The 24145-nt window shown below is 36.5% G+C and overlaps 1 protein-coding gene across 8 annotated transcripts in view; it reads left to right on the top strand.

Moving 5' to 3' along the window:
* The window catches only part of ARHGEF12 (Rho guanine nucleotide exchange factor 12), a 150547-nt gene that overhangs the window by 67307 nt on the left and 59095 nt on the right, over positions 1–24145 (top strand). For 6 of the 8 annotated variants that reach the window (XM_064577332.1, XM_045894828.3, XM_064577333.1 and 3 more), the window contains 5 exons: positions 7270–7293; positions 8785–8870; positions 10457–10513; positions 21964–22062; positions 22663–22712. In XM_064577332.1, coding sequence (XP_064433402.1) covers positions 7270–7293; positions 8785–8870; positions 10457–10513; positions 21964–22062; positions 22663–22712 — 316 coding nt within the window. The remainder of the gene's footprint in view (positions 1–7269; positions 7294–8784; positions 8871–10456; positions 10514–21963; positions 22063–22662; positions 22713–24145) is intronic. The other 2 variants (XM_064577330.1, XM_045894829.3) reach the window with 1 other exon arrangement.

Genomic DNA, 24145 nt, shown 5'->3' with positions numbered 1-24145 from the left:
TGTCAAACCCCTCTAGTGTATTTTTTTAGTTCCAGTTATTGTATTCTTCAGCTCTTTGACTTCTTTTTGGTACTTTCTTGTATTTTCTCTTTGTTGGTGTTCTCAATGTGTCTATTCCCCCAAGTTTGGTGACCATCTTTATGACTGTTACTTTGAACTCTTTAACAGGTAGATTATTTATCTGTTTCATTAAGGACTTTTTCTAAAGTTTCATCTTGTACTTTTGTTTGCCACCTATTCCTGTCTCCTCATTTTGCCTGAGTCTCTGTGTTTGTTTCCATTTATTAGGCAAAACAGCTACCTCTCTGGGTTTTGAAAGTGGAGCGTTCTATAGGAGATGACCCATGGGACCCAGAAGTGCAGTCTCCCTGGTCACCAGAGTCAGACTCTCGAGGAGCATCCCCTGTGTGTGTTGTGCATGCCTGCTGGCTATGGTGGGGCTGTGACTGTGGCATCAGGAGCGGGGGGTGGGGTTGCCTGGCCGTGGCATGGTTAGGCACTGGAGTGGGGGATACCAACCTGCACTAGCAGGTTAGAGGGAGATTGTAAAAATTAGCAAGGTAGCATTGGCAAGGTAGAATGTGATCACAAAAATGGTACTTTCCAGTGTTTCTGTTTTTGGAGAGAGTCCCAACAGGTACCTGCCCCTCTGGCAGTTGCTTTAAGATGAATAATTGGGTCTGCTTCACATATGGTGTAGGAGCTTTTCAAACTGCTGCTTTTGGATTGGGTGTCACAGCGAGTAAATCAGCCTGCAAACCCTTTAAGAGTGTGTTCTCAATTGCCTACATTTCTGTGGTTCTCCTGGACCTAATCCCTGTTTATATTAAGTTTTGGGGGCTCATCTCGGTGGTGCATGACCTGGGGTTGAGGTGCCTGATGTGGGGCACAAACCCCTTGCTCCTCAGGGAAAAGTTCGTATTTTTTGAGATCCCTTCTGATTATGGGTCACTGTGCCTGGGGTGGGTTTTTGGCAAAAGCATGTCTCTGCCTTCCCTACCTGTCTCAATGTGGCCCTTTTATCTTTTGTTGTGGAGGAACTGTTCATCTAGTTTTCAGAACTTTTTCAGAAGAAATTGTTGCATTTTAGCTGTTAAATTTTTGTGTCCATAGGGAGAGGTAAGTTTAGGATCTTCCTATACTGCTGTCCTGAACCACCTCTCCAAGCAAATTCTGAAATCGGGAATTGTAAAATAAGATTAAGGTTTAAATCCCTATCTGCTAAGCAAAATAAGTCAAGAGAAAGACAAATACCATGATGATTTCACTCATATGTGCCATTTAAGAAACAAAACAGATGAACATAGAGGAAGGGAAAGAAAAAATATGACGAAAACAGAGAGGGAGGCAAACCATAAGAGACTTTTAACTCTAGGAAACAAACTTGAGGGTTGCTGAAGGGGAGGTGGGTCGGGGAATGGGGTAACTGAGATATGGGCATTAAGGAGAGCATTTGAAATAATGAGTGCTGGGTGTTATATGCAACTGATGAATCACTAAATTCTACCTCTGAAACTAATAATATAGTATATGTTAATTAAATTTAATTTAAATAAAAAATTTAATTTAAAAATATTTAAATTGCTATCAAATGAAAATTATGTATCATTACTGTTTTGTCAATTGTAAGATTATTCTGTAGAGTCCAGTTTATTGTTTTTATTGTTTAATGATGTTAATATCTCATATAAGCATAGATTTGATAGTTTGAATGGTGTTGAATGGAATGAAGATACTAAGTAATTTGAGGTTCTCATACTTTTTTCTGGCAGATCCCTTTGCTTGGTTTTTTGAAGTGAATAATTGGAAGTCTAAAAAGACACTGTATAAGTTAATGATGTACCCATGATCTCAAAGGAGAGTTATTTAGAAACCTTACAGGAGATATTCCCAAAAGTGATACTGTTCCAGATTGTCCATGAGGAAAAAAGAGCCTGTAATAAATAAGATACTATTTTTATTATGAATTACTTTTCCCAGTTCAGAAACAACCAATATCCGGTTTATAGTATCTGGCAGAGGCAATTAAAATAATTTAGAATTTACTGTTTGATTTGTCAAAGTATGTCCAGGAAAGAAAAGCCACTTACTCTAAGGGTTGTCATGTGTTTCACTTCTTCAGTAAAAGTGGCAGTATCCTAAGCTATATTTAAGAAGTTAATTTGAGATCTTCTTACATTACATTTTAGTGAATCATTTTTGAATTTTACACCAGAACTGAGCCTCCCTGGTCCTCGTTTCTGTGGTTTTATATTGCAAGGTCCAGAGGTTTAAAACTAATAACAACACCATGAAAATTCTCCGTGAGTCATCCTGTCAGCTGTAGCTTCTGTTTGAGTCTTTCTGATATAACTAATGTTACTGCCAGCTCTGCTAACAACTTGCCATGCTTTAGATCTATATCCTAATAAAAAGGTACAATGGTAGATAATTTTTGAACTTTTCTTTTTTCTATTTCTGTAATTTTTGGTTCTTTTAGTGAGTCTAAGCTAGACCAGTTATAAATTGTAGGTGGTGAAAAGATTTATGACTGGTGTTTTTTTTTGAAGGATAGGAGTGGTGGTGGTCATTACTACTTTTGGTTCTATGAATCTTACTGTCCAGAGATCTAAAGATTGAATTAACAGTGTAGCTGAAGTCAGCAATATGTTCTAAATCCCTATACTTAAGGGTACTTATGTATTGCAGACAAATGCCCTTTTAGCTGTTTTGTTTGTTATTTTGTGAAAAATGATATAATGCTAGAACTAGCTGGTTCATATTCACATTGGAGTAATTTCAAATTTTAGTGTTGTGCCTCAGGATCTTTAAATTATTTTGTAGAAATAGATAAATAAAAAACTTGATTTACATCCAGGACACCAAAAGCCTTAATCCTTCTTGATACTTTAAAGGAGATGCAGAAATAATGGACTCTCTTGCTAAGTGGCAGGTATGGTCAATGCAATTTCACAGGCTTTAAAAAAAAAAAAAAAAAATCCCTGGCCCTACTTGCTAGGAAAATTAAAAGTTTTGGTTGTAACCTGATCTTTTCTCTTACCCTGCAGCATCTGGGAAGTTTGTTAACTTGAGTATTGACTTTAATTTTATATGACTTGGCAAGTTAAACCTATAGTTTCATCATTGACTCTGAATTATGCATTTCTGTGGATTTTACTGAGCTAAAAACCTATTTGAATATTGTTAGTCTTTAAGTTTATTTTTCTTTTCTACTTAATTTGAAATTAAATCTCTAAAGTTCAGATTTTATTTTTGTTCTAACAGTTAATGGTAATTAAGTGGTTATTATGTGCTAGGCAGTGCTTCTCATTTAATGCTTTGCATTTTCTAATTCTCAAAACAAATTTCTAAGGTAGGGACTAGTCTTTTTTTTTTTTTTTTTTTTAAGATTTTATTTATTTGAGAGAGAGAGAGAGAGCACATGAGACAGGGGGAGGGTCAGAGGGAGAAGCAGACTCCCTGCTGAGCAGGGAGCCTGATGTGGGACTCGATCCCGGGACTCCAGGATCATGACCTGAGCCGAAGGCAGTCGCTTAACCAACTGAGCCACCCAGGCGCCCAGGTAGGGACTAGTCTTATCACTATTTTACAGAAGATTGTTTGAGAGCCTGAGCACCTTGTACCAGTGTAAAAGCACCTTTTAAATTGTGAAACTAGAATACAAACCTCATTGTTGTTTTTTCTGAGGAGCCCCTGTCCCTGAGGCCTTGGAATCCCATGCAGTTTTCATTGACTGTAACAGTATTGGAATGCTGTATTTTTGCCTTGATGTTTGTCATCATTTTATGAGGATTGAGCCTTAGACTTCTCTTTACTGTGTTCTGTTTTGCAGAGTTCTTTGTCTAGCAACTCTCCTCACTGGCATGAATTCCAATAAGCTAGTGCTATATTTCATTGATTCCAAGGTGCTTTTCATCCTGCCTTTTAACATTGCTAAGATCAGGATGTATCTTACAACGGAATTATTGAGAATTCTAAATTTAGTAGCTAACGTTGTTTGCTAATGAAAACTTGCCCACTATCCAGCTTAGGTAAAATACCCTGAACTTAACTCTCCTCATTTCAGTCATCTCTTACGAAGAATCATCCAGAGTCTTAAATTCTTCATCATAAATAAACCTGAGAAAAAAAACATCTAATACCTTGAAGGAGAGAGAGAGGGTAGGAATTAAGGTTTGAATGTGGTATTTCTATTTTTTCTTTCAGGAGTAATGTCAAAGGCTAGTTCTTTTCTCACAAAAAATCATCTATAAAAGGAAAAAATGACTTCTAATAGGCTATATATTATAAGCAAATATGTGTTAACACAAATTTTGATGGCCCTTTGTAATGTTTTTAATCTAGAAGAAATTCTGTTTAACAGTCTTAAAGGGATATCCCAATTAGAAAATCATGTATATGTATGTATGTATTGTATTGTTAAATATGCATATGTGTGTGTATGTGTGTGTGTGTATAGTTAAACCTGGCTAAAACTGGAAGTTTTACTAAAGTAAATATTATTTATTGGGTTAGGGTTATTTAATTACCAAATCACAACTCCCTTTACACTGTAATAACATATTGGGAGGAATATGAAAATTAAAACTTTGGGGAGGCTTCTCTATCTTTGCTACCTAGGGCTTTAATATTAGAGCTCAGAACTTACATAAGAAAAAGGCATTCTGAGTCAAGTGAGTAAATGTAATTGTGACCTTTAAGGCTCTTGGTTAGGATTTGTGGCACTCAAGTATGCTTAGTATAGGTAATCAAAAGTAAGGGCATCTAGTTATCTTATCCTAATGGCTCTAATTTCTGACAACGCTTTCCTTTTTAAATTATGGTTCTTCATATTGGTACTTGGACTTCGTCTTACATCTGGAAAAATACATACACACATGTAAATATGCACGAACATGTTCATTGTTGGCTAAATGTCCAAGTCATCAATATGATATTTTCGAAAGCCAGATACAATTTGATTAAGCACATCCAACATAATTCATCATTCAACTACAGCTCTTTTCCATAGATATCTAACCAGAGGAGGTTGTCACAGTTGTATGATTGGGTTACAGAATGGACAGGAACTTGAAAATAGAGGATTTTGTGTACCAGAATTGTTTCATCAGCCTAGGGTTGGGCTAATTGTGGAATTTAGTGATTAGAGAAAAAGTGCTGTGATTTAAACATTTTTGTTGGGGAGAGGCTCTTCACCTGTACTTTAAGAATGTAGTACAGAGAATATGTTAAGCAAATTTTACCATACAGTAGTCCTTGTTCTTCATCTTTTCATTCCATTTTTATCCTCTTTCCCCTCCTTTTCCATTCCCTCATAAGAGAAGGCAGCTCAGGAAGCTGACTTACAATCAGTAGTCTGGGAACTTCCGGGATTCTTTACCAGAATCTCCCTGGATGTTGCAGTCCCTGACGCAAGCAGCATTGTTTGGGGGTAGGAGTTTTTATAATGGCTATCAGGAAGAGTGGCTAAGGTTGCTAACTGCAGGTATTATGCTTTGTAGAAACTCAGTTGGGAATTCTTTTCTGCCAGCTCCTATGTTCATTTCTAAATTAAAAAAACATACTCCCACCTCCCCACACTCCCCCAACAAGTAAGGATGGACTTCCTATTTCTGAAAATCTGATGATCTTTTGTAGTCGGTCTATTCTCTAGAGCAGTTTACTCTTACCCCAAACCTCTTTTCCTTGTTATCCCTAACTTTGTTGTGGTTAACATGCACTTCTTATGGAAGTTTTTAGATTTTTTGTTTTTGTCTTTGGATCAGTTCTGGTTTATAGAGGAGTTAAAGGAAATTGTAATTAAACTTGTACTATAGAGTTTTTTTTTAACTAAACTATCTCCATGATAAATAAAATAGTCATTTAAGTATTGTTTTATGTTTGTTTCTTACTATGTTTACTAATAACCTTTTTTTAAAAAACAATTTTTATTGATATTCTTAATAAATCCCATTTTTGTTACCCAGGCTAAATAATCTTTACATAAAATGTCATGGGTTGAGGTAATTTCTGAAATGACAGATCTGAAAAGGGGAATGGGAGGAGATCCAAAAACACTTGTAGACTTAGTGTTTATGTGTAACATCAAATTCTTATCAAGAAGCCTCTAGTAATGTTTCTTTGAAAAAAGGCAACCAGGAGGAAATGCAGTAATTCTTTTTTTTTTTTTTTTAAGGTTTTATTTATTTATTTGACAGAGAGAGACATAGCGAGAGCAGGAACACAAGCAGGGGGAGTGGGAGAGGGAGAAGCAGGCTTCCCGCGGAGCAGGGAGCCTGATGTGGGCCTCGATCCCAGGACCCTGGGATCATGACCCGAGCCGAAGGCAGATGCTTAACGACTGAGCCACCCAGGTGCCCCAGAAATGCAGTAGTTCTTAATAGCTTATAGAACTGAAGAAAGACAAGATGTACCCTTTGTTATCTACTTTTGGAACATATTCTTAGTAACTGGTAGTACTGCAATGGTATTTTCTCTAGATTTCTGTTATAAATGCTAAACATAAATAAATGAGAATTTGTGATTTGATTATGATCAAAAGGTAGTAGACACAGATCAATAGAACAGTAATTAGCACCCAGATATCTTGGGGGATGGGGAGAGGTGGTGGACAGTAAGAAACTCTCCTTGCTAGGGAAGCTAAGTATAATATTTTAATGGTAAGATATTTCTCTTTGCCTTAGTTTTTTTAAATCTGTAAAGTGGAAATATCTTTTATTTTTTTTTAAAGATTTTATTTATTTATTTGACAGAGAGAGAGTGTTAGCAAGAGCAGGAACACAAGCAGGGGGAGTGGGAGAGGGAGAAGCAGGCTTCCCGCTGAGCAGGGAGCCCAATGCGGGGCTCGATCCCAGGATTCTGGGATCATGACCCAAGCCGAAGGCAGATGCTTAACGGCTGAGCCACCCAGGAGCCCCAATCTTTATAGATATTTAAATGAGATAACACGTGTCAACAGTTTAGAATAGCGCTTAGCATCTAGTAAGCCCTCAAGTAAATTTAACTGTTGCTATTCGTATTTAGATTTTTAAAAAGAGAACCAATACTCAGTGACAGATCATGGTAAATGCACCTGCAATTTAAGATTTAACAAAGGAGTTATTAAAAAATAGCATCCAGCTCCTTATTCCACCTGTTTGTTGAATCTTGCTTTGGGAATGTTAGCATAAGATTTAAATCTCTTAGTCTGATTTAGTAGAATGAATAAACCTAATAACAATCTTATAAGTGAAATAACGGCATATTTCCTTTTTTTTTTCTTTGTTTCAGGTTTCCCCTCAAAAAACCTATAAGGTAAGTTGTTCAGTTGCCCTTCATACGCTTAGGTTAAATCTTAATTAGAAGCATTCCTTTGAAATTATGGCAGAGTTTTGTGGCTTTTGAAAATGTGGATTTAAGTAGTTTAAAATATCAGAATGTTTTACAAATTTAAAATATAACAGGTGTTGCATGTTTTTTCTGGAAGACAGCATTGTTTTGATAACATTTTCAATGTTTTTAATATAAGCATTTTAAAAGTTTGTTCAAATTGATAGTTAAGGTCACTCCCTATGAAGAGATTTAATTTTAAAATCTATTGTGACTGTTTTCAGTTTTGAGTAGCTTGGGGAGTGTAAATGGCTTGCCAGTTTTTGATGTATTTTATCACTTGGGTAACTACAGCTGCCTTTAGTTAATGAACTTTGGCAAACTGAATCAGTCTTAATTACTTTAAGACAGGAAAGGAAAAAATCCAAAATGTTCAAATACGCCTGTGCTCAACAGCTATATCTCTATATGTATTCAGATCCTGGGACTAAATGCCTTTTCCTCAGTGCTTATTCTCACTGCTCTCTCATCCTAGTTGTCATGAATATTATTTAAAATGTAGGTAGTGTATCATTCCTAATTATGTTAGTACTTTTATCATTTTTAGTGACAACATGGTCCAGGATACCAATGCTAATCTTGGCATTTCAGTTAATTAGTAGTGTATGTATTACAGTGAGGGTCTTATTTGCTGCCCTGCCATTATCTGATCAGTATAATTGAGTAGGCCATAGGAAAAAGAATAATTCTAGTGTCATCTGGGCCTGCCTGACTTCTATAGCTAGAACTCTAGTGAAGTTTGCCTAAGATTTTTTTTTTTTTTTTAACTATTCTCATCCATGGTACATTTACACAGTGATTTTGAACCTGACCATAGAATATGTAGGGTCAGGTCGGGAAGTGTTAAAGTGTTGAATTAGTTTCAGGCACTGTTTTCACTGTTTTCTTACCTGTTCAGTAGAAGTCATAGTAACCTGTGAAATCCACTGAAAGAATTTAAGTTATTTTATTTTATTTTTAAAGATTTTATTTATTTGTCAGAGAGAGCACAAGCAAGGGGAGTGGCAGGCAGAGGGAGAAGCAGGCTCCCCGCTGAGCAGGGAGCCTGATGCAGGACTTGATCCCAGGACGCTGGGATCATGACCTGGGCTGAAGGCAGACTGAGCTGCTCAGGCATCCCGAATTTAAGTTATTGCTAATACTAAATGCTATTTCTAAGTTATTTCTAAGAATAAAATAGACTTAATACTAAATACTACTTTTATTATTTTTAAGCACTTTTTATAACTAGATTCTTTATTACACATAGCATAGACTGAATTTAAAACTTCTTGAAAAATATAAGTTAGATTTATGAGGATGTATAAGGTAAACTGATTACTTGGATTCTCTTTGTAAGACACACTTGCAATTTTTTAAGTTTTTATTCTGTTGATTTGCTTGTAGTAAATATTTGACTGCTTTACTTTAATTTAGGCATGGGAGTATTTTGAACCGAGAGTCACCAACAGATAAGAAGCAGAAAGTTGAGCGCAGTGCATCACATGATTTTGATCCTACAGGTAAAACATTGTTTGTTCTTCCAAAGAATATTGAGAGTAGTTTAGTTCAGCATAATTGAGCTTAAGCTGTATAACTACCTGAAATACCCAGGAGTTAGGGTTTGGTCTGTTTCCGACTCTTCCTTCCTCTTCGATGTTATAATACAAAACCTGTGCTTTCAAGAGGAATGCAAGCATTTTTAACGTTCAACACTATGGATTCCACTGTGGAAGCATCATTGTAGAGTATATTTTATTAAAAAATAATGATGATAATAAAAATTATCATTATTTCATAATTGGAGATTCTAGTCAGACCAAGCACTTAATATTAAAATAAATCATTAAGTGTGAACGGTAGTATCTCATAAAATCAAAGCTCTAACAACTACAGATTTCTGTAGTCATTTAAAAATTCATGTGTGATCATGGTAAATTGGAGTATTAGATAAAATCCAACTTTGGAAATTAATGATCATCTAATTTTAGAGTAAGCAAATGAATAGAGATCCCTTTTTCTTCAGTCAAAAATATTCTGAGCTCAGAGAATCTTTTCAGTAGTGTTGATCTTTCCTAAGGTTTTCATGTTAGTAGACTTCTGACTATTTATATTCTTAATTTTATATAAATAGATTGAATTCCTGTTGTACAATGTGGGCTTTTGCTTTCTCCTTATAAAGTCACTTAGTATTTAGTTTATAAAAAATGCTGGATAATTTGCTTTTGTCATTTGAAACTGATAAGTGTTCTTTGTGTACATACTGTTTTACTCAGTTGTATGTTCCTATGACAAAAGATAAAGTAGGCAATTGCTAAGGTCATGGATACATAAATAAAATGTATCTTTTTAGATATTTTTGTTTAGAAATACAATTTTTAATAGAGCATATTTTTTGTATCCAACTCAGATGTTTCATACTTTTAGTATAAACTGTTATTTTGAAAAAACATAAATATTATCCAGGGAGGGAAGAATAGGAAGTGAATATCTAATAATTTACCTGCATTTTGGGTCATAGGTAAAAATGAAATCTCGATCATCAATTTATTTAGGCTTTGGTGGTGGGGCATAACTTCTGGATCTCCATTAAAAGATAATTTTTTTATTTCTGACATCTAATTTTGATCTGATGGGGCTCAGAGGCTTTTATTAATATGATTAGTTATTATCTTGCTAATGAGTTTCTGCCCTATGTTCATATAGACATTAGAGTCTTGTTAGATTGGCTTACTCCTCTGTGGTGTGCCCATTTCCAAAGGCAGACTTAGCGGAGTGGTATGCAGTGCTTCAGAATGAGATTATTACAGCTTTTAGTGCTTTTGTCATCTCTGTGATTGTCAGATGATGTATTTTGTAGACTGTTCATGTGTTGTTTTGTTTGAACATATTTTTATTGCACTGTCTTTTCTTCGATAAATCTTTAAAATATGTCATTACTTGTGCTGTTCGTGACTGTTCTAAGTGCTATCACCTGTGATGTTCATACTTTGTGTTTGCACGATTTAACTTGATCATGATTCATTCTTTTTTTCCCCCATGAATTTTTCCCCTCACATTGGTCTCCATATTTTCTATATCTCTCTCCTTTTCTCCCGCTCTTGTGCAGATAGCTCCTCCAAGAAGACAAAGTCTAGTTCAGAGGAGAGTAGATCCGAGATATATGGTAAGCTAATGTAGCCAATTCAGCCTTGCACCTTTGGAGCTTGCTTCATGCTGTTTCCTTTTTTTTTTTTTTTTTTAAATAACTGCAGCCTTCCTTGTGTCTGCTCTGCATGGCATGACCTACTGCAGGGAAAGGGAGCCTGGGGTTTTAAATGTGGCTGCCACTGGGAAGCTTAAGGTTGCTAGAAACTAACATCATAGAGTAAGAGTAGGCCACATGACCCCTCTTCTCTTTCATCTTACGTATGATGGGAAAGTGATAATGTCTAATATGTTTGAGTTGGGTTCCTCCATATAATATGGGTAGGCTTTGAATTCTTGGCATCTTCTTCCCATGTCCCATTTGCTGAGTTTGGATCATGTAGAATTTCATGGCACCAGTCGTTCCCTCTAAGCATAGCACTGGTGTGACTTAGAGCTGTTACCAGTTCTTTGGAATGTTTATTTGATTTTGTTTATTTGTTTCTTTTTATTGGCCTCATCATCTGGAAATGCTGTTCGTGTATGATTTATCCACAACAGCAAAAATACGTTAAGTATTTTATTTCTGTGGCTTGAAGAATTTGTTTATGCCTTTCATAAGTTTCCCTGAAGCTTATTCTGAATGGGAAAATGTCAGAATGACACCTTTTAAAAATAATTTTCACAAAGAGCAGGTTTAATCTGAATGGTTAACTTTTGCAACAGATGATTGAAGCACTAATATTTCTAGGCTGTGTCCTGTCTTCAATTTAAACCATGTTTGTGAAGTTCATACACGTTTTTCCCTTTCCTCTGCACAGTTTTACCTGCCCTCTTCCCTTGTTTTGGCATCCAATTAGTGCTTTGAGAAAAGTGAACAGGAGAAATACTGCTTGGAACCAAGACTTTTAAAATAATCTCTGAAAGACTAATAAGTTATTCCTTTTTAAGAAGATTCCAAATTTGGCCTCAAAGGAAAACCAGGTCTTCTCTAAAAAAGCCAAAAGTCTATCAAATGAAAGTTTCCCCAGATGTAGCTGTGTGTCCTAGCCTGATAAACATGAAAGGAAAAAAATATATATGAAAGCGCCCCTCCCCCCCTTAAGAATTTTATATCTCCTGACACTTGAGCCCCATAGTGTCACATACTTTTTAATATTATGAGGCCTCAGTGTTTGGTTTTAAACAAGTTAATGCTTCTATGTTAAATAGATAAATATAGCTCTTTGCTTCGGTTTTTGTGACCAGTGCCTTTTTGTGTGTAGTTAAACCTTTTACAGTTAGTTCAAGACCAAATGTGTTCCATGCTGTATGGCATGGCAAGTGTATGTTTTTTTCTTCTGTCCAAAGTATTTGGCTCCTCCTAAGTAAGAAAGAGCTTCCGAATTTCTCAAGACATGTCTCTCTGTTCCATATAAAGAGCTTCCTATGGCTTATTCTCCCCCTTAGGAATGTGAACACTATCTTTATTGGCTCCCTTCTTTTCCAGTAGCCTTTGAAATGTTGTATTTCACCTCCCCCACCATTTTCCTAGATCTGTGGTATGTATGCAAAAGCTTGCTATTTGCTTTGGATGCTAGGATGTTTGCTTTGGATGATAGGTATGTATGCAAAGGCTCGCTGTTTGATTTGGATGTTAATATTTCAGTGATAGGAATATTAACACTAGTTCAGACATGCCATTCGCTTGTTAGTAATAGAAACATTTTAAGTGGTAATGGGGAAATAAGGTGTGGCTTCTCTGTATGTTTGTTTCTTGAAAACCCTCAAAATACCTTTTTTTTGGAAGGAACTGAACCATGAGTCCTTCAAAAGCACTTATAAAAGGGATGACTTGATCAGAACAGCATTAGTGTGCTAACTTAAATCTCTTTGACATTACAAATATTTTATCACCTGTGTGAATAGACTTCCTCAGACTTTGTGCCGTTAGCACAGATGAAAAAGAATCTCTAGGGAGTCGAGAAAAGCGTGGGAATGATGGAAGATGATTGAGTAGAGTCATGGCAACTGCTGACTTTGCCTTAGTGTAGGATCTCTGACCAAGCCCACTTCGTAAGTTTTGAGATTTTACACTGTCTTGGGGTAGGATTCATTAGCTCGATACTTCGACAAATGCTAGTTCTTCACTTAACAAATTATTTATTTTGAACTCTCTTAGCTATTTTTAGAGCTGTTTTGGTGAGATAGATTTACTCGGCTCATTTTAAAAGAAAACCAGGTGCTTGTTTTGCATTGACTTTTTTGTGAAGTTTCTGCCTGCGGCAGGAGGTCAGTATTTATTCCATTTCTTCTTATTTTTCCCTCTGTACCTTTTGGAGTCTATTGATCACATGCAGATCATGTTTCTGATCTACAATTTCAGTTACACTTAATTTTCTATTTTTCTCATGAATCTCGTAATGGAGAAATTTTGTGGATTTTTGTGGGACGTGAGAGAGTTAGCGAAGGAATTTGGAGTTTGACAGCAGCCTCTTCTTGCCTTCTGTCTTGGCTTCATGAAGAGATTCTAGTTGATAGGATTATATACAAAAAAGTAAGCCATGTCTTTTTGAAACTATCTTAATCTGCTGGGGCTGCTATAACAAAATACCAGAGACTTGGCTTAAATAACAGAAATGTATTTTCTCTCCCTTTTAGAGGCTAGAAGTATGAGATGAGAGTGCCAGTTTCTGGTGAGAGCTCTCTCCTGGCTCGCAGATGGCCCCCTTTTTGCTTTGTGCTCACATGGTCCTTCTTTGGTGCAAGCACAGGTAGAGAGAATAGTCTCTCTGGTGTCTCTTCTTATAAGGACACTAATCCCATCAGGAGGTCCCCACTCTTATGACCTCATCCAATTCTAATTACCTGCCAAAAGCCCCACCTCCAAATACTATTACACATTAGGGGTTAGGGCTCAGCGTATGAACTGGGGGAGGCAGGAGGGACACAAACAGTAGTCCATAACAGAAACAAACTGTTAGTACTTGAACTGTCCTGGTTGGATACTTCAGAGTGTATTTTTTTTTTAAAGATTTTATTTATTTATTTGAGAGAGAGAGCTCATGAGCAGGGGGGAAGTGCAGAGGGAGAAACAGACTCCCCACTGAGCAGGGAGCCCGACATGGGACTCCATCCCAGGACCCTGAGATCATGACCTGAGTCGAAGGCAGACACTCAATTGACTGAGCCACCCAGTTGCCCTTCAGAGTGTATTTTTAAAAAATTCTTACCTTTTTTAAGTTCAGCCTCCTCTGATGTATAAAGGTAAAAGTCCCCAAGTTATTCTTTCTGCTTTCTTCGTCAGCCTGGCAGAGAGCACTGTACAACAGGAACCTTCTATGTCCTTATAAGTCACTCACTTCCTAACCTCTTGAAGTCTGACTTCTGAACACATACTATCTGGAAGGTGAACCAAAAGATCCTACTTGAAAATCTGTGAACTCTTTCTCAGTTCTCACCTTCCTCTGAACAAATTGGCAATGCTGATACCCTTTTTTTTTGTTTCTGTAATATTACATTAATCTGGTTCTTTTCTCTCTGCAATTGTTTTCTCTTTTCTTTACTTGATTGCTTTTTCCCTTTTATAGATGTAGGGGTGGCCCGCGTTTCTGTCCTTGATCTTTTCCCCTTGTCAAGTGTTCTATTTTTAACTGTTTACTGAATACTTTCACTCTGACCATCTTTCAAATTCAGAATAACCAATGTGCAATTCATCCTTGTTCCCTGTGACTAGAAATCAGTCTTCCTCATGATTCCCTGATTCTTTTCATCGCACTACCATTCTGCCACTCACCTAGTCTCGTTTTCTTCAAGTTATCTTTTTTTTTTTTTTAAAGATTTTATTTATTTATTTGACGGAGAGAAACACAGCGAGAGAGGGAACACAAGCAGAGGGAGTGGGAGAGGGAGAAGCAGGCTTCCCTCTGAGCAGGGCCCGACGCAGGGCTCGATCCCAGGACCCAGGGATCACGACCTGAGCTGAAGGCAGACGCTTAACCGACTGAGCCACCCAGGCGCCCCCTTCAAGTTATCTTTGACTGCTCCCTTTCCCCTGTCCTTGGGAGTCAACAATTGGCCAGGTCCCGTGGATTCTACCATCACATTATCTTTCATCCCTCAGTCTTTGGTTCTGTCGCCACTGTTTTGTTCAGTTTTCCATCGCATCATGAGACTATTTGCAGAGACTCATAACTTTCTTTGACATCGATTTCACATTGATTCACTTCCTTTTCTCCATTCCACTCTCTCTGTTAGATTAATATGATTAAAGTAAGGATTTGGTCATTCACTTAGTAGGAAAGTACAAAGAGTTAAGTAAGATGTTCTGTAATTTGTTTCTAGTTTATCATTCTGCCTTAATCCACTGCTCTTACTTCTGCCATTTACCTAAAGGTACCAGCCTGTCCTCCAGTTTTCCCTTTCCAAATATGGCTTGATATTCTTCCTTTGCTCATGCCATTCCCATTGTTTTGAATGGTTTACGTCCTATAACTCTCCACCCTACAAGGCCCAATTCAAATACTGCCTCCAGCACAGGGCTTTCCTGGGTTTGCCCCGAGCCTCTGTGGTCTAACCTTTGACATCCTGCTTTGTATCTAGTTATTTGTGTTTATGTCTGTCTTTGCATCTCGCACAATGCTTGCCACAGTGGAGGCACTCATTTAATGAGTTTTGAATGAGTGATTATTGATATCGGAATGAAATATTTTAGTAAGGAGAACTGATAGCATAAGCATCTTGATTGGATTTTTCTTCTCTTCAGAAAAATTTCAAGGTACAAGAAAACGTAACTTAGAAAAGAGACTTAACTGCTGGTAATAGTCTAAAAGAATGAAATCAGCATACTTGGAAGTTAAAGCTTCCTCTTGCTGGCAGAATTGTGCATTTAGAATCCAGAAGCTTCTTAATCAAAGGATTATCTGAGGTCTTACTCATAAAACATGTATGTCTGGCAGCAGTTTAAAAATGAGCTGTTTTTATGAGGTTGCACATGGTCTTTCTCCACACCCTTCCCTGAAGCTAATTCTTGAGAGGTGAGACTTAGAGAAGTTTGGTCATGTAATAAAATGAAAGGTGAAGAAAGACTAGTGTGCTTCCACTAGAATAAATGCAGTATGGAAGGTTCGGCACGTTGCCTTGCATATTTAACACTCCGTTTTCCATAATTTGCTGTTTGGTACTATTGTTGTTGCTTTTTTCCAGGAGTGTATTACAGTGAAATCTGAGAGTACTTTCTCCTCTTTTTCAGTGTACCTTTTTATGACTTCTTCCGCTCCCCACTCCAAAGCCTTACAAAGGCTTAATTTTTTTCACTTTCAAAATACCATCCTTGGTAATTATCTTTTGAGTAAGAATCAGTTGTTTTATGTTGGTTTCAAATACCACACTGTCATAACAAGAAAAAGAAATGCTCTTTGTTATAAAGAGAAAAATAAAATTTAGGAAAGGATAGTATTTATATAAATTTTATAGAACATTTTTACTTCACTGATGATATGAAGCATGAGATCTATTATTGGCTTCCAGGTGAAATAGCATAATCCTTAACAGACAGGAAATAAATAAAAATGTATTGGTAACTAGAGGAGTTATTTTAGGGTAGGTGGGAAATCAAATTGTTTCAGTTAGAATTTAGGCAGGGCAGGAGGAGGTTAGTGTCCTTCTAAAAGTATTTCTCTACTTGGCATGGTTTTCAGGGCTATGATTTTACTTTTTCCTAGAAAGTGATTGGGTATGATTTAAAATTTCCTGTATCTAAAATAAATTCAAATTTACTTCGTAAATATTCATTGATTACCTGTTGTATGCCAGGCACTATGACAAGGGATAGAGATACAAAGATAATAGGATCTGTACCTGCTTTCGAGGAGTTCACAGTCTAGCACAAAAGAAGAATCTTTTTTTTTTTTTTTTTTTTTTTTTTTTTACAAAAGAAGAATCTTAATACATTGTGGTAAATACATGAGATATGCACTTGTTTACCAATACTCCATGTGCCCTTAAAAAGTAGATAGTTGTGAGAAAAAAATCTTCTATGGCTCTAAGAACGATGAGAATGAAGAAATATTACCATGACCAAATTTCATGGGAGGTTGAGCCTCATCATTATCTTATTTATTGGACACTCTCTGCCTGTCTTCACACACAGTGCTTGGATGCAGCTCACAGTAAAGTGATTTGTGACCTTATAAAAACTCATATGCAGAGGTAAACACATTATATGGTAATTCTAATAGAAAATAAGTAATTTAGCATAACAAACCAGCCAGCAAACCATGGACTATATGTGTGTGTAAAAACCAGAAAAAGTGGGGCGCCTGGGTGGCTCAGTCATTAAGCATCTGCCTTTGGATCAGGTCATGATCCCAGGGTCCTGGGATCGAGCGCTGCATTGGGCTCCCTGCTCAGCCAGGAAGCCTTCTTTTCCCTCTCCCACTCCCCCTGCTTGTGTTCCCTCTCTTGCTGTCTCTCTCTCTCTCTGTCAAATAAATAAATAAATAAACTCTTAAAAAAAAAAAAAGTAAAAATGATGGAAGGTGTTGGTTGGTTGGTTGGTTTTAATTAATGAAATGTGAAGATGGCTATTTTGGAGTTAGGGCTCCACTTTTAACTTTCCCTTCTTTTATAAAATCTATGGGGCCTGTTATCTGGTCTATACTCTGATTCTTCATTAGACATTGCCATTGTTTCCCTATGTCTCTGTTGTCCTTTCCTGCCAAGATTTTAAGTTCTTTGAGGGCACAGACTTGTAATAGTTTTGTCTTCCTCACAACACCCACAGACTGCAGTGTTAAATGACTGATAGATATTCGATGCGAATTTGCTAAAACAAAAAAGTGGATTTTTGTTTGTCAAAAAGGACACTTCATCGATGTGATAATTTAGTCCTTGGTGATTTCAGGTTGGTGTATCGGTAATTTCAATGTGAAGTATTGCTGATTTCAGTGTTAAGGGTGTGAAAGGTGGAATTTATCCTCTGTGGTGGGTTAAAACAGCTTCTGGTCTACAACAAGTAGAACATTTCTCTCAAGGAAAGAAAAAGCATTTTATTTGATTTTGAATGGGAAGAACATAATAGATCTAAGCATTTGAAAGACTGGATTTCTGAATTTTGAATGGCATGGTAACTTAGTTTTTTTACTTAATTATGACCCCAAATCCAAGTTCCTGCAGATGATACAGATTCCTAGGACAAAATAGTATCATCAGTTTGAATTGCATAGATTCTGAATTGGCTGTATACAGAAGGCATGTTTTCCTTTTGTATTGTTTTAGTGATTCTTATGATTCTATATGATCTTATATGTTAAGTACATCAAGTTCTCAGATTAGCAGATAGACTTGGAATAATAATAAAGGGACAATATAGTGGGGTGGGGAGAGGAGAAAGATGAATAGGATATGCACACAGCTCTTTCTCTGTTTCCTCCTTATCCTTTGTTCCTCATCTCCTTTTGATGTAGAATTAAGAGGGAAAGTTATCAGGCTGGACAATTTTGAATTGTAGAAAACAGGTTTGCAATATTCTGAAGTAATGCTGCTACATTTACTCAATTTTTAGCAGTCTGTTAGGACCCTAGGCAAATTTGCTAAAATTGACTCCATGTCAATAACCTCCCGCTCTGAGCTTCCATCCATCTCTAGACCTCCCAACTCCTCTAATTTTTATTAATTCATGAGCAATTAAAAGAAATTCCTTCTGTGTCTGAACATTTGCCAGTTCCTGAAATAAGATTGTAAACAAGAATAGAGCCCCTACATTCTTGAAGCATATAATCTAGTCAGTGGATAAAAACAAATAGGTATCAATTGGGAGCGATAATGTAACTAGGGGGGTAAATAGAGGGCGCTGTCTGTAAGGGGGAACCTAACCTGGTCTGGATATTTAGGAAAAGCTCACAGGAAAAGGTGATTTATTTCTTCAGGCCTTCTTGCTGTCTCCTATATTCTAAAGTTGACTTCTTAGAAGAAGCCCTGCTCCATAATATTTCCCTTCTCTATTCCTTCCCCATCCAAAACTAGTTTGCTTGTTTGTTAAAACAAAACAAAATTTAGACAAAGACATAAATGAGGATTGATCCTTTTAAGGAGCATTTGCATTAATGATAGGAGTTTAACATAAAAGTGTTTTTAATTGATGGCATGGATAATTGAGTAATATATTCCTGAGTAGGAAAATCCAAGGGCATTGTAGCCCTAATCATAATAAAATACTATGAGTCCTTATTTGTATCAGGCATTAAGCTAAATACTTAATATATATTATATACAAGTGAAATACACAAACGTAGAGCACGAACGGGGTGGGGGAGGGCAGAAGGAAAGGGAGAGAAAATCTTGAGCAGTTCTCCGCAGAATGTGGACCCGACATGGGGCTTGGTCTCACAACCCCGAGATCATGACCTGAGCCAAAACCAAGAGTTGGACGCTCAACTCACTGAGCCACCCAGTTGCCCCAAAACGTAACAAACTCTTAATGCCAACTACTCCTCTCCCTCATTTTTTACAAGCATCCTATTCTCTACAGGGTTCAGAAAAACAGTCTGTTTAAGAAGCCCAGTGGCTTAGCACAGCAAACCCCAACATTAGAAACTTTTAATTCACTGATTTTCGTTCAGCTCTTAGGAGGTGGGATGGGAGAACTGGGGAACATGGATATAGTATGAGAAAAATATTGTGTTGCAGTTGTCTTGATTTTTATTTTGAAGTCACAATAATTTATTTATTTTGAAATTTTAAAGAATTGTAAAGGAGATCATCAAATGTTTATGTTTCCAAAACCGGGCGTGGATTTTAAAAGATTCTGGTAAAACATTGTCCTTATTCTATTCTGAAGGTCTCTAATTCTTATATTTATTTTATTACATAGTAGAAATTAATAAAGAATGCTTTTTCCTTGATTTTATGTATTTATACCCATTCTAGTTATAGTTTTCCCCAAATACTTGAAGGATGCAACATTATGTCAAAGATTGAATTCTGATAGGTTATCTTTCCTCTGCCCCCATTACAATTTACTATTTTGTGGGAGTGGTGCATTTGTTAATTCAAATACTGTTTGGTGTGTAGTAGTCTCTAGAATTGAGGGCTAACAAATTTTGATGTGGCAAATCATCTTTCTTGAGGTACAATTTACATAAAATAAGATGTCCTTTTAAATGTACAGTTGGATGAGTTTTGACAAAGGAATACATTCATGTAACCATTACCTTAATTAAGATATAGAACATTTCCATCACCCCAGAGAGTTCCTTCATTTCTCTTTGTGGTCATGCTCACCCTTCCTCTCCACTGTGGAACCACTAATCTGCTTTTAGTTACTATCCTTTAGTTTTGCCTGCTCTCCACTGGAATCATATAGTATGTACTCTCTTTTGTGTCTGCTTTCTTTTGCTTAGCATGATGTTTTTGTGATTTCATCCATGTTTGTTGCATGTATGAGTTATTACTTTTTTTCCTCGCTAAGTAGTACTTTATTATAATGGATAAACAGCAGTTTGTTTATCCATTCATCTGTTGATAGATGTTAGAGTCGTTTCTAGTTTTTGGCTCTTGGGAACAAAACTACCATGACTGTTTGTATACCAGTCTTTATGTGGACATGAGTTTTCATTTCTCTTGGGAGTGAAATTGCTGGGTCATATGTAAATGTGTACTTACCTTTATAAGAATTTTCTAAACTGTTTTCCAAAGTGTTTGTACCATTTTACACTCCCACCAGCAATGCATGAGAGTTCTAGTTGCTCCACATCCTTCTCAACATTTGGTAATATCAGTCTTTTTATTTTTAGCCAATCAAGTTGGTGAACAATGGTATCTCATTGTGGTTTTAGTTTGCATTTTCCTGATGACTGCGAATGTTGAGCACCTTTACATGTGCCTTTTGGCCATTGGGGTATCTTTCTTTGTGCTGCGTTTATTCAAATCTTTTGTTTTATTTTGTTTTAAAGTAATCTTTACGCCCAACATGCAGCTTGAACTCACAACCCCAAGATCAGGAGTCGCACACTCTACTGACTAAGCCAGCCAAATGCCCCGAAATCTTTTGTTCTTTTTAAAATGTGTCCCCCATTATTGAACTGTAGAGTTGCTCTTTTTTAAATATAATCTGAATACAAGTCCTTTATCAGATATTTGTATTATGAATATTTTCTCCCACTCTGTGCCTTGCCTTTTCATCTTATCCGTGTCTTTAGAAGAACAGATATTTAAAATTTTGAGTCCAGTTTCCTGGTTTTTTTCTTTTATGGTTGGTGCATTTTGCATCCTAAAAGATGTCTGCCTACCCTAAGGTCTTGATGATTTTCTCCTGTATTTTCTTATAAAAAGTTGTAGCCTTTGTGTTTAGGTACATGATTTGCTTTAAGTTAATTTTTTGTTTAAGGTTATGAGTAAGTTCATGGTTCGTGTTTTCTGTACTGTGATCCACTTATTCCGGGCTTTCATTTGTAGTAGGCTCACATACTTGAGACATTTCATTAACAGCAAGAAATATATGTATTCATTAATATGCAGTCTTTAACATATCCTTTGTTTTGTACATCAGACTTACTTAAAAGGTCATGCTCTTTGTGTAAAAATCCTTATTTTGAAGAAATTTTTATTTTCCAACCATCAGTATACTTGCATTATTTTACATTTCATGTATTGATTTTTGGTGAAACAATTAGATTCTGCAAAGCTGAAAGTATTAAATCTCTGGCTAACACAAAGTTCAGGATCTTCAAATCCTGATCTGTGATCAAACAGCCCTAGGTACTAATCAGGGTTCTGTGATGGGACATCCCTGTTCCTTTGGTTGTGGTCCTCTTTCTTTCATCTTGCCTTGACTACTTTTGTTTGCTGTTTGCTAGAAGGAAAACAAATTCTCCTGTAGGAATCAGGTAAGTAAGTGAAAGAAACGGATTGGTTGAGCTCAGAAGTTCTTTATCTTTTATACTTTTTTCTCCTTTCTATTTATTTTTCTATGAGCCTAGGTCTTTCTTCTCTTTGAACATGTTCTTTCTCCCTTTTGGGAGAAGAGCTGCCATGCTCTGCAGGCACTCCTTTCTTTAGATAGTGTATTTTTCTCAGAATGAGATTAGATTTCTCTGGGATTTACCATGGGATGCTTCTAGCCTAATGTCCCAAAATGTTTGATTTTCTAGGGTTTAAACATCAGTTAGAACACCAAAAACACAGGGCAGTGGGGACGATTTCATGTTACAAATAAATAGCAGAGATGTGAATAGGCCTTCCTTCTGTCTCCTCTCTGATACTTCTTTTCCACTTTGCCATAGCTGTTTTTAATCTCGGAGCAATTCTACTCTACCTCTCCAGCGAGAAACCAATACATATAACTTTGTTTCATTTATGGGGTTAGTACTGTGGTTTGTGATAATGGGTTTCACGTGCCATCTTGTGTTTCTCCAGATAGAATATAGTTTGTTACAGTTCATTACTAATATGTAATTATGTCTTTTTCTCTCCTATTTTCTCTTCTCTCTTTACCCTGTGGTTCTTGTGCAGGTCTTGTTCAGCGTTGTGTGATCATCCAGAAGGATGACAATGGATTTGGGCTGACGGTCAGTGGAGACAATCCAGTCTTCGTACAGTCTGTCAAAGAAGGCAAGGCATTTTTTAAAACGTTCTTGTCACTTGGGAGCAAACACAGTAAGAAGAGAAAAGCTTCATGTCTATTGCCCAGAATAAAATAATCACATACATTGCAGGTCATATGGCCTGTTTTAGATTGGTGTTTAGTGTCCTAGTTATAGGCATGAATTCACCCCAATTGATTTTCTTTGTACGTACTAGAAAGAAAACAGTCTTACATAGTTTTAGAAACTATATACATCATCACTTAGAGAGGTTTGTGGAATTTTATTTCTTCATGGCACCAGAGATATTTGGTAGACCAGATTAAAGAAATGGTTATATGCTCCAAAACATCCACTTTCCCCAAAATGACAATAATGTGTTCTATTACCATATATTGAATACTTTCTTTATGTTGGATGCTGTAATTTGAGGTAGGTATTTTTTACCCACATTTTACAGGTGATATTAAGGCTTAGAGTGAAAAAAACGTAATCCGTGGTCACACAACTAGTGAGTGGCAGAGGCACATGTTTTTAACCATTTGGTTATTCTGCCAGTTGCATGTACTGAAAATTATCAGTGCATATACCTTACAGAAGAATTTTAAGTAATTAATTTCTCTTGCAGATGGAGCAGCCATGCGGGCTGGGGTACAGACAGGTGATCGAATCATCAAGGTAAGAGGAAAAGACTATTATGGAATTTATGGTAGATTTAAAAACAGCATATATTAACCATATTTTATTTTTTTCACTTGGATTTTTACAAAAAGCAGTACATTATATATGATATATTTGTTGACTTAAAAAACATTTCATTTATTTTAAAATTAATACTACTTTTTACTGAAGGGCATAATAAAAGGTGTGAATAAATGGAGTTATGTGTGTTCTTAGATAGGAAAGTAACTCACTGTGATAAAGATCATTTCTCTCCAAACTAATCTGTTAGTAAGAAATTCTCATCAAGGGTATTAAAGAGGGCACGTTCTGCATGGAGCACTGGGTGTTATACACAAACAATGAATCATGGAACACTACATCAAAAACTAATGATGTAATGTATGGTGATTAACATAATAATAAAAAAATTCTCATCTCTATATATATATTTAATTTTTTGTATTTATTCATGAAAGTCAGAGAGAGAGAGAGAGAGAGAGGCAGAGGCAGAGGGAGAGAAGCAGGCTCCCCGCCTAGCAGGGAACCCGATGCGGGACTCGATCCCAGGACCCTGGGATCATGACCTGAGCCGAAGGCAGACGCTTAACCATCTGAGCCACCCACGCGCCCCTCTCATCAAAATATATTAATATGACTGGGGAGATGTGTCATTATTTGTCAAACTGATGAGTCTTCCAAATGAATTTTACAGAGGTATAAGAATAGCTAAAAAAAGTGTTATGTATATGGGTATTGTGTGAGATGAGATGGTAGGGATTAATTCAAAACAAGTTGCTCTAGTCTAGATGTAGTCCTATCAGTCCAGCAACAGGCCTTGAATTCTGACCAGTATAGGAAGAGTGGATTGGTCAGTCATTACTCTTGAGATGGTTGAGGAATTTGAATACTTAAAAAATCAAATTATTATACAGGAAAAGGCACCATGAATATATTTACAAACAACTATCTGGAAAAAATTATTTGAAACTAGAGTAGAATACCTTACTTGTAAAGAGCACTTTTAAATTCCTAAGAGAAGAATAAATAAATAGATAGATAGCCTAATAGAAAAAAAGACAAAGAATTTTATCAGGCAGTTCCCCAAAGTAATTGAAATAAATAATGTATTAAGGAGGATATGTCTCACCTCACTGATAACCAAAGAAGTAGAAATTAAAATGACAGGTGAAGGGGGACCTGGCTGGCTCAGTTGGTTAAGCGTCTGACTCTTGATTTTGGTTCAGGTCATGATCTCCGGGTTGTGAGATTGAGCCCCATGTTGGGCTCCGCACTGGGCATGGAGCCTGCTTAAGGTTCTCTCTCTCCCTCTTCTCCTCTTCCCCTTTTCTCTCTCCCTCTCTAAAAAAATAAAATAAAATAAAATAATAGGTCAAAATATATGTGGTTGTCAGAAATGGTATGTTTTGTCATTTTTAATGGTTAGTTAT

Source organism: Mirounga angustirostris, unplaced genomic scaffold, assembly GCF_029215605.1.
Source record: "Mirounga angustirostris isolate CCGP_5_RB_7025 unplaced genomic scaffold, mMirAng1.0.hap1 SCAF_13, whole genome shotgun sequence".
Classification (NCBI taxonomy): domain Eukaryota; kingdom Metazoa; phylum Chordata; class Mammalia; order Carnivora; family Phocidae; genus Mirounga; species Mirounga angustirostris.
This window is presented reverse-complemented; position numbering and strand designations above follow the sequence as displayed.